The sequence below is a fragment of the Acinonyx jubatus genome, chromosome A1 (assembly GCF_027475565.1).
Source record: "Acinonyx jubatus isolate Ajub_Pintada_27869175 chromosome A1, VMU_Ajub_asm_v1.0, whole genome shotgun sequence".
Lineage (NCBI taxonomy): Eukaryota > Metazoa > Chordata > Mammalia > Carnivora > Felidae > Acinonyx > Acinonyx jubatus.
In genome coordinates this window covers 193,033,731-193,048,149 of record NC_069380.1, presented here as the reverse complement: position 1 = coordinate 193,048,149, position 14,419 = coordinate 193,033,731, and the positions used below count along the sequence as shown (strand labels likewise).

The following is a 14,419-nucleotide window of genomic DNA, read 5'->3' as shown; positions in this document are numbered from 1 at the left end:
GGAATAAAGAAGGCAGTCTGGGATCTGGGATGATGGAGGAAACCTCCGTTCTACTGGATTGTCTTTTCTTACTTGCTGGCCTGGGGCCTAGGGCTATTGCTGAGGGATCTCAGGCAAGGCCCTCTGGCTCCTGTGATCTGTTTGCTCTGCTGCTGAAGAGGGATAAGAACCGGCTTCAAGGATCTTAGGCAGATGAGAGGAGGGAAGTGTAGCTGAGAGCACTGAGTTAAAATGCTCTGTGCAGGGGAGGGGTTATCATGATGGCATCCAGATGACCGGAAGCTTCCTGAGAAGAACAGTAAACCCATGGACGGTCTGGGCTGGACAGGCATGCTGAGTTTGGTTACTCTAGCTGCCCCTCTGCACGGATGGGGAAGCTGAGGGCCACATTCCGGGGTCCTGGCGCCTGGCATTAGGGGTGGTAGAAGGAGTCAAGATAGGGAGGAGTAAGAGAGGGACCGGAAGTGAGTGGGGCAGGTAGAGGTCAGAGGAGAAAGACTAAGTCACACATCTGATCCTTCCGGAGCCTGGGGAGAAAAACAAGCACAACACGCGAAGAGCTGGATGACAGAGGAGGTCCTAGTCCTTGTTTTGGGGGCCCCACTCCCCACTTTGGTTTCCTTGTCGGTATAGGGATGAGGTCCAAGCTCTGCGTGTACCCGGGTGTCACTGAGACTGAGGGACCAGGAGGGCTGAGGAGTTGCTCTGGCTTAACCCCTGGGCTGAGCAAGACTCCGGGACCGGGAGCAGTCGCCTGCCCCACACCATGCCCAGCCCCAGCCCCAAGGGCCTCCAGTGACCCCCTTACCAGCAGCCCGCCTTTCCCTGTTGATTCCCAGGGTGTGGGCCACTTCCTTCCCGGTCCCCCAGCCCCTGGTCTGAGCCTCGCACCATCCTAGAATGGGGCACTGTAGTGACTCAAGAATCATTCGCTGGGTTCCCCTGGCTATTTTAGAGGAGAGGTAACCTGAGGCTGAGGGAGGGCCCGACCAGAGGTGGGAACATCTCGGGGAGGGGGGGAGCTGACAAGTCAGGACCAGTGGGTTGTCACTTCTTCGTCAGATGGCCTCAGTGGCACTGGCTGCCCCTGGGAAAAGCTCGGGACTTCCCTGATTTGGACAGAGAGAACTGGGAGGGATGGAAGGACTCCTCTTTGCTTGTTTCCTGGGCCAACTCAGGGGAAGGTGCTTCTGGGGCCTCAAAGCCCGGTGGGTGATCCTGCACGGCCCAAGCCCTCAGGGCTCCCTGGGCTCACACCCTGGCTGCCCATCTCGCTCCTGCCCTCCGCCCCTCCTGGGCATGGAACGAGAGGCCCCCGCTGTCTTCTCTGGTAAATCCTCAAGAGGGCGCTGTGACCACAGACGTCCTGGCCCTGCGTCCTAGCTGGCGAGGAAGGAGACCTCGGTGGGGGTGACTGAGGCCAGAGGGAAGGCGGGGGAGGCATCGGCCCCGAGGACCCGGTACAGCAGCTCCTCCTTCTCCTGCTGGAGCTGTCGCCGCAACTGGCACTCCTTCTCCAGGGCCTCGCGGGCGAGAAGCAGGTCCTCCGAGAGCTGCCTGTGGATGGAGATGGGCCGACGTCGCCAGGGGGAAGCAGCCCGACAGCGGCCGCACAGACCAACCCATTCCTCTGGGAGGCCTTCCTCGGATGGGCCGCCAGCACGCTCCAGGGCCCCCACCGCCCTGTCGTCCTGTCCTCTGCCTGTGTGCAGGAGGCCATTCATTCGATTGGCTGACAGTGGAGCCCGGCCCTCCCAGGCAGACAGCTCCGGGTTCAGATCCGCCCCACTAGTTAGCTGTGTAACCTTGGACAAGTTATTGACTCTTGACAAATTTCAGCGTCCTCATGGGTACAATGGGACTGATCATAGGAGGACCCAGCTCTTCGAGTAATTATGACGATTAGGTGAGACCATATGTAAAGTATTCAACGAATTATGTCTGACCCATGAGACAGGCTCTCGTTTACTAAGCCTTTCGAACAAGTTCATTCATTCATGTACATTCATTCATTCATTAGGTCACCTCAGCTAGAAATTTCCTGTCCTCTCTTCCTGTATTGGGCTTTGCCGTGGAGCCTGCTCAGCCAGGATGGGGACAGATAGCAGTCAGGGCACTGAGACAGGTTTCTAGGCAGAGCTGGGTCCCTTGGGATTCTTGACTCCCATTATCTTGACATTCCCCAGAAAGGCCTGGGCCTACCTGCCAATCCATTCCCCAGGCTTCTCAGAGACCCTCCTAAGTAGAGATTTTGGCCAAAAGGGTGGGGGTGGGAGGAGAGGAGGCAGGGAGGCAGCTACCTTGACATAACCATCTGGTTGCGGCCCCGGACATGGAGCTCCTCATTCTCCTGCTGCAAAGTGGTGATTTTTTCCTCCAACATCAGATTTTTTTCTTTCTGCAACACATCAGAAGGAGCTCAGAAAGCCACCCAACTCACATGGTACAGTGTGTTTCGTCACCTCCCTCTTATCTGTGGTCACTGAAAACACCGACTCATTCTGGACTAGATGTTACATTTTGTGAGGCAACGAGATTACTTAAAAAAATGTATGTAACTAAGGAGGGGACACAGGGTTGCCAACTTTCGATTTTGCCACATGAGATGTAGGAAAAGAACACAGCCACTCCCACGTAACATTTCCATCAGTTCATAAGAGAATGGATATTTTTGGTTCTCCCAAAGTCAGAAGGATATAATCTATATAAATAAAATTACGTGTGTCTGTTATACTATTCCACAAGCGTGGTTGAACAGAATTCCCAGGGACTCTCTGAGATGGGCCTGATTAGAATGTAGGCTGTGTGGTACACGCGGGTGGGGAGACTCCTTCCAGAGCAACATCATCTCTGTTTGGACTCAGCCCCGGGTTCCCAAGGCCTCCCTTCTCCTGGAGACAAAGCCATCTGTGTGCCCAACGCCCACCACTCCCCAGGCCTGTCCTCGCTCACTGTGGCCTCCTACGTCGGTCTGATTTTTCAGCCTCAGCTTCTTCCCCGGCCCCTGCCTGACAGGGGACATCTGCCAGCCCCTCCTGATTAGCCAGGTTACCTGCCCTGGTGTCACCCAAGCTAGAGAAACATGAATAGTCAAGAAAAGCACGGAGGCCCCATGAGAAGGAGCCACTGCTTGACCCGGACTGGCCACAGACAGGCCACAGCCGTCCCCAGGGCCAGCATGGAAGGCAGGTCAAAGCTGGGGTGGACCAGGCTGGGGCCTTCTCAAACTGCCTTCCCTCCACACGCTTTACAGAGGAAATGCCCAGAAAACAGAAGCCCGAGGTGTATCTTCCCAGCCCCCCCCTTCCAGTCACACACCACTGTTTCCATGAGGATCAGCCGCTTGTCCAGCTCATGGATACGCTCGTTCTTCATCTCGATGACAAAGTGTAAGCTCTCCAGTTCCTGCTCCCAGAACTGGTTGGGGCTTCCGTAATCCTAGATGGGGACACGAAGTGATCTCACCAGACCAGCAGGGACAGAGGGGCAGGGGCTACCTGCCTCTTCCCCATTGTGTCTCCAAATCACTGTTTGCCTCTCACATGCCGCCTCCTTCTCTTGGCTCACAGTAAGTGCTTACTATGCGTGATCTCATTCTAGCCTAATGACACCCTTCGAGGCAGGCCCCACTACCACCCCAGCTGAGGAACCGCAGCACCGATCGGGTAAGTCACTCACGCTAAGTGGTAGGTCAGCTCTTTGCACCTCGTTCCTCCTGAATCCAGAACCTGAGCATTTTACCATCTCCCCTGTGCTCTAAGTCTTTCTTTCCCCGCAGTGACAAGAGGACTCTGTTTCTTCCAGGCTCAGGTCTGAGCCCTGGCCTTGAGGAAGGCCTGGCCTTTCCTGCTGCTCAGACCCTGACCTCCCTGGAGATTCAAGAAGGAAAAGTATTCTCTGCCACCCACCTGGATGTGCTTCTTATAGTCTCGGCTCAGAATGGACTCTTCTACCCTCTTCATCTTGGCCTGGAAGACCTCCAGCTGTGAGGACAGTCCATCAATGGTCTCCTGGAGAAGGGAGCGGGAGGGAGATGGTCAAAGCCTGGTTCATAAAGGCTGAAGGTGGACGTCTGTGCATCCCGGAAAGGGGTCAGTTTAGGATTCTTCCATCTATCTTCACTCTGTCCTACCCAACAATGCAGGCTTGGTTTGCTTCAACCATTGCCTGAAACACGCCAGCCCTATCTCTCGTCATAGAGCCTTAATGGCTCCCCATGCCCTTGGGGACAATGTCCCGGTGTTTGAGGCTGGTGCTAGCTTGGCATTCAAAGCCCAACCATACCAGGCTCTGCACTTTCCCAGTCTTCCCTCTTGCTGCTCCTGCGGCCAGGCATCACACCAGTCCTTCTGCTGCTGGGTACATTCCTGCCTCCTACTCTCCCTTGTCAGGAGTATCCTGCACCCCAACCTTGCCCATTACCTTCAGGATAGAGCAGGGCTTCGATATGGCCCCCAGGCCCCACAGTTTGGCCCTCGCCTCCTGTCCAACCTCAGCTCCCTCCCACTCATACCCTTCACCCCAGGCATCTTGGACTTCTTTCAGTTCTACACGTACTCCATATTTCCCTCTCCTCTCCAAGTCTTAAAGCACAGTTTTGTTTTGTTTTCTGCCTAAGGCATCCTTCTTACCCTTCTTCATTTGAAGAATTCCAACCCATCCTTCAGGTTCCAGCTAAGATTTCATCCCTCTGGGAAGTGCCTGACCTGACAAATTGGCTCAGACACCTTCCTTCGTGCTTCCGCCTGCCAGCCCAGTCACACTGTGGTGCCCGGTCCGTGAGGTCTCTAAGATCCTCCAACAGTCCTTAGAAAAACAGGCCAACCCTAATCTCAGAGCGAGTCCTCTTGAGCTGATAGCCCAGTCTCCACATGGAGGGGCTGGATACACGGAAGACACTCGTCCCTGTCCCTCACACTTAAGTGGAGGCCGTGCTGTTTTCCCGCAGGCCCTCCCCTCCCCTGGCAGAGTCTGCCATGGCCCAGCTCTTCTCACCTGCAGGGTTGCCTTGGCCTCCTGGAAGGAGTGGGTGAGGGCTTCCTTCTCCTGCTCGTGTGAGGCCCGGAGGACTGCAGGGAAAGGAGACCTCTGTGAGCTCAGATACCCTATAGCTTTCTGGCAGGCGCCATGAGGGCGGGAGAACCCGTGTGATTAGCAGGGCCCCCCAGGGGCCGGGGGTCTGGGGACGGTCTTATTCAATCTTTGTTTACTGGGCTTGCAGCTGTGCCAGAAATATAGTAGATATTTAACAAAAGCTCATAGAAATGGAAACAAATTATACCCTCGGAGGAACCGTGAACCCTACCAGATTGTGGCGCCATCCACGCCTCACTGAGGCCAAGACCCCAAAGATCCTGCAGCAACCTTGTTCATTTTGTTCACCACGCCATGGACCGTGCACAGAGCCAATGTTTTGCAAGCTGGGTTACCCAAACTTTGAAACCGTTAAATCATCACTCATCAAACCACTGGCACAAAACTGCAGTCAGTACCTTTCGTCCGGGGCCGGGAAATCTACCTTGTCCTGATTCTGCTTCTTCACAACTGAGAAACCTTGCGAATATCACCTCGAATACCTAAACGTCCCATTGCCTCAACTGTGAAGTGAGTTGTCACTAAGGGATGGCCGAAGGATGGCATGAGAAAAGGACACTCAAGGGCTTTCCCTTGATTGATTCCCCCAAATCAATATAGTTTTATTTATTTATTTATTTATTTATTTATTTATTTATTTATTTAGAGAGTGGCATGCGTGTGTGAGCAGGCGTGTGAGGAGCAGAGAAAGAGAGGAGAGAGAACCCCAAGCAGGCCCGGTGTGGTCAGCAGGAGGTCCGGTGCAGAGCGTGACCTCGTGGTTCATGAGATTGTGACCTGAGCTGGTCTCAAGAGTTGGACTTGGTCGGACTAAGCCACCCAGGTGCCCCAGTATAGTTGTATTTATTATCCCTCCTCCTTTGTAGAGCTCCTTATGGAAAATTCTACCCTTGTCTCCGCTGAAAGAAGACAACTGAGAAGTGACCAACCAGTGGGCGGGATGGGAAATAGGACAGAGAGGACAGGGAAAAAAGAGCTTCATACGACCAAAGGCCCAGGTATACATGGGCCTGCGTCACAGTGGGCAGTGACACACACACAAAAACAGTGTTCAGTGACATAAATGTGTCAGAGCTGTCAAAATGGAAAAGATCAGCTGTTTGAAACCTACAGGCTAACTTTTTCCAAATCACGGGCCTAATTTGTTAATTTGCTTATTAAGACGGGTTCTGGGGGCGCCTGGGTGGCTCAGTCGGCTAAGCGTCCGACTTCGGCTCAGGTCACGATCTCGTGGTCCGTGAGTTCAAGCCCCGCATCGGGCTCTGGGCTGATGGCTCGGAGCCTGGAGCCTGCTTCCGATTCTGTGTCTCCCTCTCTCTCTGTCCCTCCCCCATTCATGCTCTGTCTCTCTCTGTCTCAAAAATAAAAAAACAAAAAAAACCAAAAAAAACCAAAAACCTTAAAAAAAAAAAGACGGGTTCTGATTCCAGGTAAGATGGAAAATGTAAACTCCATATAGTTTGTCCCACTGAATGTAGCTATGAAACCTAGACAGACTGAATAGAGTAGTTATTTGCAGACTGCGAAAGGTAAATGGTAGCAGGCAGAGGGGGGAAGAAGACCAGAATTCAAAGTACCACGGAACCAATAGTCTGAAACAAGACTCAGAATCGTATGTATTCACATCATTTCAGAATATAATACAAAATTACTCAGCATACGAATCCAAACGGCAAAAGCAGGAAAATCTTAACTTGGCTGAGGAAAGATATTCAGCAGATGTCAACACTGTGATGCTACAGATGTTGGAATTATTAACAGAGACTTTAAGGCAGCCGATACAAAAATGTTTCATGATCTGGGCGCCTTGGTGGCTCAGTCGGTTGGTTGTCCGTCTTCAGCTCAGGTATGATCTCATGGTCCGTGAGTTCAAGCCCCGTGTTGGGCTCTGTGCTGACAGCTCAGAGCCCGGAGCCTGCTTTGGATTCTGTGTCTCCCTCTCTCTCTGCCCCTCCCCCTCTCACACTCTGTCTCTCTCTCACTCTCAAAAATAAACATTAAAAAAAATTTTTTTTAATATAAAAAAATGCTTCATGAAGTAAGGGTGAATAGTCTTGAAAAGCATGGAAAGATAGAAAGCCTGAGCAAACACATAGAAGCTATTAAAAAGAACCAAAAGGAAATTTTAGAACTAAAAAATGTGATAAATGAAATTTAAAAATTTCCTAGGTGGGCTCAGTAGCAGAACAGAGATGACATAGGTAAAAGCCAGTGAACTTGAATATAGATCAATAGAGATTATCTAGTCTGAACAATAGAGAGATAAAACGATTGGAAAACAATGAACAAAGCCTCAGGGACCCATAACACAATCCGGAAATGTCTAACATTCGTGCATCAGAGTCTCAGAAAGAGAAGAGAGACAGCGTAGTACACAAACTGTGTTTGAAGAAAGGATGGTTTGAGTGCTTCCCACATGTGGCAAAATGTAAACCTACAGCTCGAAGACACTCCCTGAGCCCCAAAGAAAGCAAACTGAAAGTAATCCACACCCAGGCACATCATTTTTGAAAACTAATAACCAAGAAAAAATCTGGAACAGAAGCAGAGAAAAACAGTGCATTACTTAGAGAAAACAACAGGGAGAATGACTGTGGATTTCTTATCAGAAACCTTGGAGAGGAGAAAAAGTAAGAACGTAAATAAGAAATAAAAATGGCTGAAATAAAAGAACGGTGAATCGAGAATCTGATAGCCAGTGAAAATATCCTCAGGAAAGAAGGTGAAATAAAGACATTCTCAGATGAAAAAATACTAAAATAATTCCTCACCTGCAGACCTTCTAAAAGAATCGCTTAAGGAAATGCTTCAGACAGAAAGCAAATGATACCAGAGGAAAACTTGAAACTTCAGGACTACAGGAAGAGCAACCAAACTGGTAAACGCCTGGGTAATATTCTTCTTCCTCTTCTTCCTTGTGCTCTTTAAACTACTATTGGTGGTAAATCAATGTAAACAGTGTAACATTATCTGATGGGGCATTCAGTGTATGCAGATGTAATACCTAAGACAAACACAACAAAAAGGAGAGAGGATTGGGACTTACGCAATAGTAAACTTTCTGCATTCCACTCGACATGGCAAAATATTAATTCTGGGGGCACCTGGGTGGCTCAGTCGATTAAGCGTTTGACTTCTGCTCAAGTCATGGTCTCATGGTTCGTGGGTTCAAGCCCTGCGTCCGGCTCTGTGCTGACAGCTCAGAGCCTAGAGCCTGCTTTGGATTCTGTCTCCCTCTCTCTGCCCTTCCCCTGCCTGTGCTCTGTCTCTCTGTCTCTCAAAAATAAATAAAAATTAAAAAAATTTTAAAATATTAATTCTAAGTTGTCTCTTAAGTATTTTGTAATTCTAAGAGCAAAGAATTAAAAAAAAAGAACTATACAGGAGATATAATTAAAAGACCATAGACAAGTTAAAGTGGAATACTAAAAACATTCGAATACTCCAAAATAAAGCAGGGAAAGGAAAGTAGAGGATAAAAACAGAACAACCAGAAAACAAATACAAAAATGCCAACCTAAATCCAACCATATCAATAACAACACTAAACTAAATAATCTAAACATCCTAAATAAAAGATAGGGATTGTCAGAATGGATCTTAAAAAAAAATACCCCCAACTATGTGCTATTTAAAAGAAACTCACTTTAAATATATGTCATAGGTAGATTAAAAGTAAAAAGGTAGAAAAAGCAATATTAATCAAAGGAAAGTTGCGGTGGCTGTATTCATTTCAGATGAAGTGCACGTAAGAATAAGGAATATTACAGGGATGAGGAAGGTCATTACATAATGATGAAGAGGTCAATTCTCCAGGAAGGCATAGTAATCCTGTTTATATATATAACAAAGGAGCTTTGAAATATATGAAGCAAAAACTAACAGAACTGAAATGAGCAACAAAGACACAATTATAGTTGGAGACTTCTATGCTCTTCAGTATTCATTAGAAAAAAGAAGCATAAATCAGTAACAATATAGAAGAACTGAACACTGTCAACACACTGATTTAGTTAATTTATAAACTACAACCTGACAGTAGCAGAATACACATTTATTCAAGTGCACATGAAACATTCACAAGATAGACCATATCCCGAGTCATAAAACAAACCTTAACAAATTATCAGATGAGCAAAATACAAACCATGTTCTCTGACCATAATGAAAACAAACTGGAAATCAGTCACAGAAAGAGAACTATAAATCTCTAAACACTTATGAGTGTTTGATGAGCCAAAGAGGAAGTCTCAAGGAAAACCAGAGGATATTCTGAATTGAACAAAAATAAAGACACAAAACATTAATCTGTGGGATGCAGATAATTCAGTGCTTGGGGTGGGGGGTGATTTATAGCACTAAAGCCTTATGTTAGAAAAGGAGAAAGGTCTCAAATCAATAATCTAAGCTTTTAGTTTAAGATACCATAAAAAGAAGAGCTAAGTATAAAGCAAAAAAAAAAAAAAAAAAAAAAGGAGAAGGAAGGAAATAAACAGAAATCAATGAAATTGAAAATAGGGGGAAGAAATCAATGAACCCAAAAGCTGGTTTCTGGAAAGGATTAATAAAATTGATAAACCTTAAGCAAGACTGACAAAGAAAAAAGAGAATACACAACTACCAATATCAAGAAATTAAGAGGGAATACCACCAAAGACACAGAAGATATTTAAAATAATAGTAAGAGACCACTACGAGCAATTCCAGGCATATAAACTCGACAACTTAAATGAAATGTACCAATTCCCGAAAAAACTACAAACTACCAAAATTCACCCAAGGTAAAATGCATAACCTGGGCATTCCTATTACTGCTAAAGAATTTTAATTTGTACTTAAATACTTTCTGGATAACGAATGTGTGAGAACAGATGATTTCATTCACAAATTCGACTGAACATTTAAAAATGATATAATACCAATTCTATATAATTTCTTCCATAAATGGAAGAAAATGGGACATATCTCAACTCATTCTATGAGGCAAGTCATACTTTAAAAGTTCAACTGGGCAGATGGTACAGAACAATTGCCCTCATGTACACAGACACAAACATCTTCAGTAAAATATTAGCAAATCAAATTCAGCAACATATAAAAAAGGGTAATAATAGCAGCATGACCAAGTAGGGCTTATGCCAGGAAGGCAAGGCTAGTTCAATATTTGAAACTCAAATCAGGGGCACCTGGGTGGCTCAGCTGGTTAAAGTGTCTGACTCCTGATTTCGGCTCACAGTTGTGAGATTGAGATTCTCTCTCTCTCTCTCTCTCTCTCTCTCTCTCTCTCTCTCTCTCTGTATCTGCCCCTCCCCCCACTCACATGTGTGTGCACTTGTAAAAGGAAGGAAGGAAGGAAGGAAGGAAGGAAGGAAGGAAGGAAGGAAGGAAGAGAGAGAAAGAAAGAAAGAAGGAAGGAAGGAAGGAAAGAAAGAAAGAAAGGAAAGAAAGAAAGAAAGAAAGAAAGAAAGAAAGAAAGAAAGAAAGAAAGAAAAGAAAGAAAGAAGAAAAGAAAGAAAGAAACTCAAATCAATGTAATCCACCATATTAACAGTCCAAAGAAGAAAAATCACACCATTATAGGGGTCATAGATCTAAATGTAAAATTTAAAACCATACAAATTTTGGAAGACAACATAGAAGATCTTTGTTGCCTGGGGTTTGGCATAGAATTTTTAGGATACAACACCAAAAGCATAATCAATACAAGAAAAAAAAACAAATACAAGATCTTTGTTACCTGGGGTTTGGCATAGAATTTTTAGGATACAACACCAAAAGCATAATCAATACAAGAAAAAAAATTGGAATTCATCAAAATTAAAAGCTTTGCTTTGTAACATACATCGTTAAGAAAATGAAAACAAAACAAAACAAAACAAAACAGGGGTACCTAGGTGGCTCAGTCGGTTAAGCATCCAACTTCGGCTCAGGTCATGATCTCACAGTTCATGAGTTCAAGCCCCGCACTGGACTCTATGCTGACAGCTCAGAGCTTGGAGCCTGCTTCGGATTCTGTGTCTCCCTCTCTCTGCCCCTCTCTCTGCCCCTCCCCTGCTCACACTCTGTCTTGCTCTCTTTCTCAAAAACAAATAATAAAAACATTAAAAATAAATAAAAAATAAAATAAAGAAAACTTCAAGATATACACAGAATATTAAAAAACAAAAAACACCACTTGTTTCTCCCAGTTATCTGTATACCACACCCCAAACAAATAGAATCCTGTATTTCCCCTCCCACTATGCTTTTGTTCATTCATTTAATACACATGTATGTACCACCTTATATAAGCCAAGTGATTTAGAAATAACTAAGAAAGAATTCTGACTGATGGGAAGAATTCAAGATAGGCAGTCCCTTCTCCTCTGGGGTTTTTACAACAGTAACATTTTCTTATCAACCTATCTATTATGCTAAAAAATAGTATCAAAGCAATGCATAGACAGCAAAGCTGCTTTCCCACAATAGCATCATGAGGTGGGGAAGGTACACTGTAGAGATACGGAAAATGAATTGAGATTCAAGGTAGATTCTAGAGATGTAGAAACTGAACGGAAGTTGAGTGACAGGCCCAGTGTCACACAGCACATTGGAATTAAAACATAACTCTTCAAATTCCCAGGGTGAGGGCTTCAATTCCATTTCAAAACATTTTGTGCCAATGTTGCAATATGTTTCAAGAATCTTAAAAGTTCAGACCTCTGTTCTAGTTATTCCATTTCTGGTAATCTAAGGACATAACATGAAATGTCTGCACAGATTTATGCAAAAGACTTTTGGTGCAGTGTTACTTACAGTAGTTAAAATCTAGATGTCTAGGCTCACGGGAAATAAGGAAAACCATGTATGCAGTGGTCTAACCTTTATAAACGTTTAGAAGCAGCATGATTATTTGGAAACATGTTGGAAACAATGTCAAATGGAAAGAACAGGATCTTAACATTTTACATACAAAATAATCCTAACTGTATTTTTTAATGTTTTATTTATTTTTGAGACAGAGAGCATGAGCAGGGCAGGGGCAGAGAAAGAGAGAGACACAGAATCCAAAGCAGGCTCAAGGCTCTGAGCTGTCAGCACAGAGCCCAATGTGGAGCTCAAACCCACAAACTGTGAGATCATGACCTGAGCCGAAGTCAAACGCTTAACTGACTGAGCCACCCAGGCACCCCAATATCAGTGCATAGCCTGATGCAGGGCTTGAAGTCACAAACGGTGAGACCATGACCTCAGCCGAGGTCAAGACTCAGAGGCTTAACCGACTGCGCCACCCAGGCGCCCCCTAACTGTATTTTAAAAGAGAGTTCTGGGGAAAGATCATGCAAATACTGATGAATAAAAGAAACACCAGTCTAGCATTTTCTAGGTCTGTTTCAATAGCGTCAAAAATACACGCAGCCTTCGCCAAAGAAGATACACAAGTGGTCAAAAAGCACATGTAAAGATGCTCAGCAAAACTAGGCATTAGGGAAATGCAAGTCAAAACCGCAATGAGATACCACTCCACGCCTCACTAGGACAGCAATAATAACAAGCAACAACAATGGAAAATAGCAAGTGTCGGCGAGGATGTGGTGCAATTGGAACCCTCGTGCACTGCTGGCGGGAATGCAAAGTGGTGCAGCTGCTGTGGAAAACAGGTTGGCGGTTTCTCAAAAAGTTAAGCATAGATGTGCTGTATGACCCAGCAACGCTACTTCTGGACAGACGTACACCCAGGGAAACTGAAAGCAGGTGTACAAGCAGGTGCGTCTGCTAGTGGCACAATGCACAGTGGCCAAAGGGTGTCCAACCAATGAATGGATAACAAAATGTGGTGTGTCCAGGCCAATGATAATAGAATGTTATTCAGCCATAAAAAGGAAGGGAGTAGCTTTTAAAATGGGAGGGGAAAAAAGAAATGTAGTGCAAATGTAATGTGCACCATGGATGCACCCGGAGACATTATGCTGGGTGAAGAAAGCCAGACATGGGGGTCACAGATGGTATGATTCCATTTATTGAGCATCTAGAATGGACAAAACCCATGACCGGAGAGTGGCTCAGTGGCTGCCAGTGAGTGGATCAGGGGCTAGGAGGTTGGGGAGGTGCAGGGAGTGACTGCTTGGTGGGCATGAGATTTACTTTTAGGGTAACGGGATGGAACGGGATGGGGTGATGGTTGCTGGGCACTGTGAAGGTACTAAATGTCACTAATGGTAAGTCTTGTATGTATTTTACATATATATATATATATATATATATATGGGTATATATGTGTGTGTGTGTGTATATATTATATATATATATACTTTGCCACACCAACTCTACCAGAATGTTTTTTGAAAGATAAAATCATGAATGTGGCAAAGAGTTTACAAAAGAGTTCACTGTGTAAGTATCATTGCTATTATAAACAGTGGCAAAAGTTTGAAATTACCTAAATGCCTAACCAATGGGGCTCAGTAAATGAATGAGGGTACGCATTGGAATGCTGTGCAGTTGCTAAAACTTATATTATAGAAGTTAAATGACAAGATGTTAATACCATTGAAACAGAAAAATCAATTTATCTCCTCCCCCCAGTGTATGTGTGTGTGTATAGAAGAATATCCCAGGTGTATACAAACACACACACACACACACAGAGTGAAAGGGATCTATATTAAAGGGGTAACAGTGACTAGTGACTGGTTCTGGGTAGAATTGTACACAATTTTAATTTTTGCAATAATAAAATAAGTACTAATCATTATTTGCTAAGTATCTTATGAAATATCAGGCACTGTTCTAAATTTTACCTATCCATCTATCTGTATAACAAATCATTTAATTCTCATAAACACCCTAGGAATGAGATTAACTAAATTCTTCAAGGTTGCACAGCCAGTAAGAGGGGAAGCTGGGATTCAAACCCAGGGACTGCGGCTGCAGAGCCTAAGATCTTAACCACTATGCTATAAGATCGTATTGTTTAGTCCATAGATTCTAAATTTTCTATCATGGTTACATCACATATAAAAGGAAAGAAAGCTATTTGAAAAAAATAACTAACCATATAAATAACCTAACCATAAAATTTAAGAGCTGTCATCATTGTAGGGAAGGAATATGGGTATTTAAAAATTCTCCTATTTGTCTAGATTTTTCAAATTTCCTTTAAGGAACATGAATTGCTTTTAAAATTTTAAGGGAAAAAACGTCTCAACTAAGGTTAAACAAAGCATGGTGTCAGAGTTTTAAAGCCATTCCTGAAAGGACAAGTCCAAGGATCCTGAAGACTCCAGTGCGGAGGCAGCCAACTGCTTGTGGACCAGAGGCAGGAGGGGACAGCCAGAGGTAGGAG

General features: G+C 45.1%; 1 protein-coding gene across 1 annotated transcript in view; it reads right to left on the bottom strand.

The window, feature by feature from the left end:
* Positions 1–203: 203 nt before the first annotated feature.
* The window catches only part of CCDC69 (coiled-coil domain containing 69), a 32,177-nt gene continuing 17,961 nt past the window's right edge, over positions 204–14,419 (bottom strand). Inside the window, exons 5-9 of the mRNA XM_027077459.2 lie at positions 4,996–5,069; positions 3,909–4,010; positions 3,319–3,438; positions 2,301–2,398; positions 204–1,557 (exon numbers count right to left, since the gene is read on the bottom strand). Of these exons, the coding sequence (XP_026933260.1) occupies positions 1,380–1,557; positions 2,301–2,398; positions 3,319–3,438; positions 3,909–4,010; positions 4,996–5,069 (572 nt within the window). The 3' untranslated portion in view covers positions 204–1,379. The remainder of the gene's footprint in view (positions 1,558–2,300; positions 2,399–3,318; positions 3,439–3,908; positions 4,011–4,995; positions 5,070–14,419) is intronic.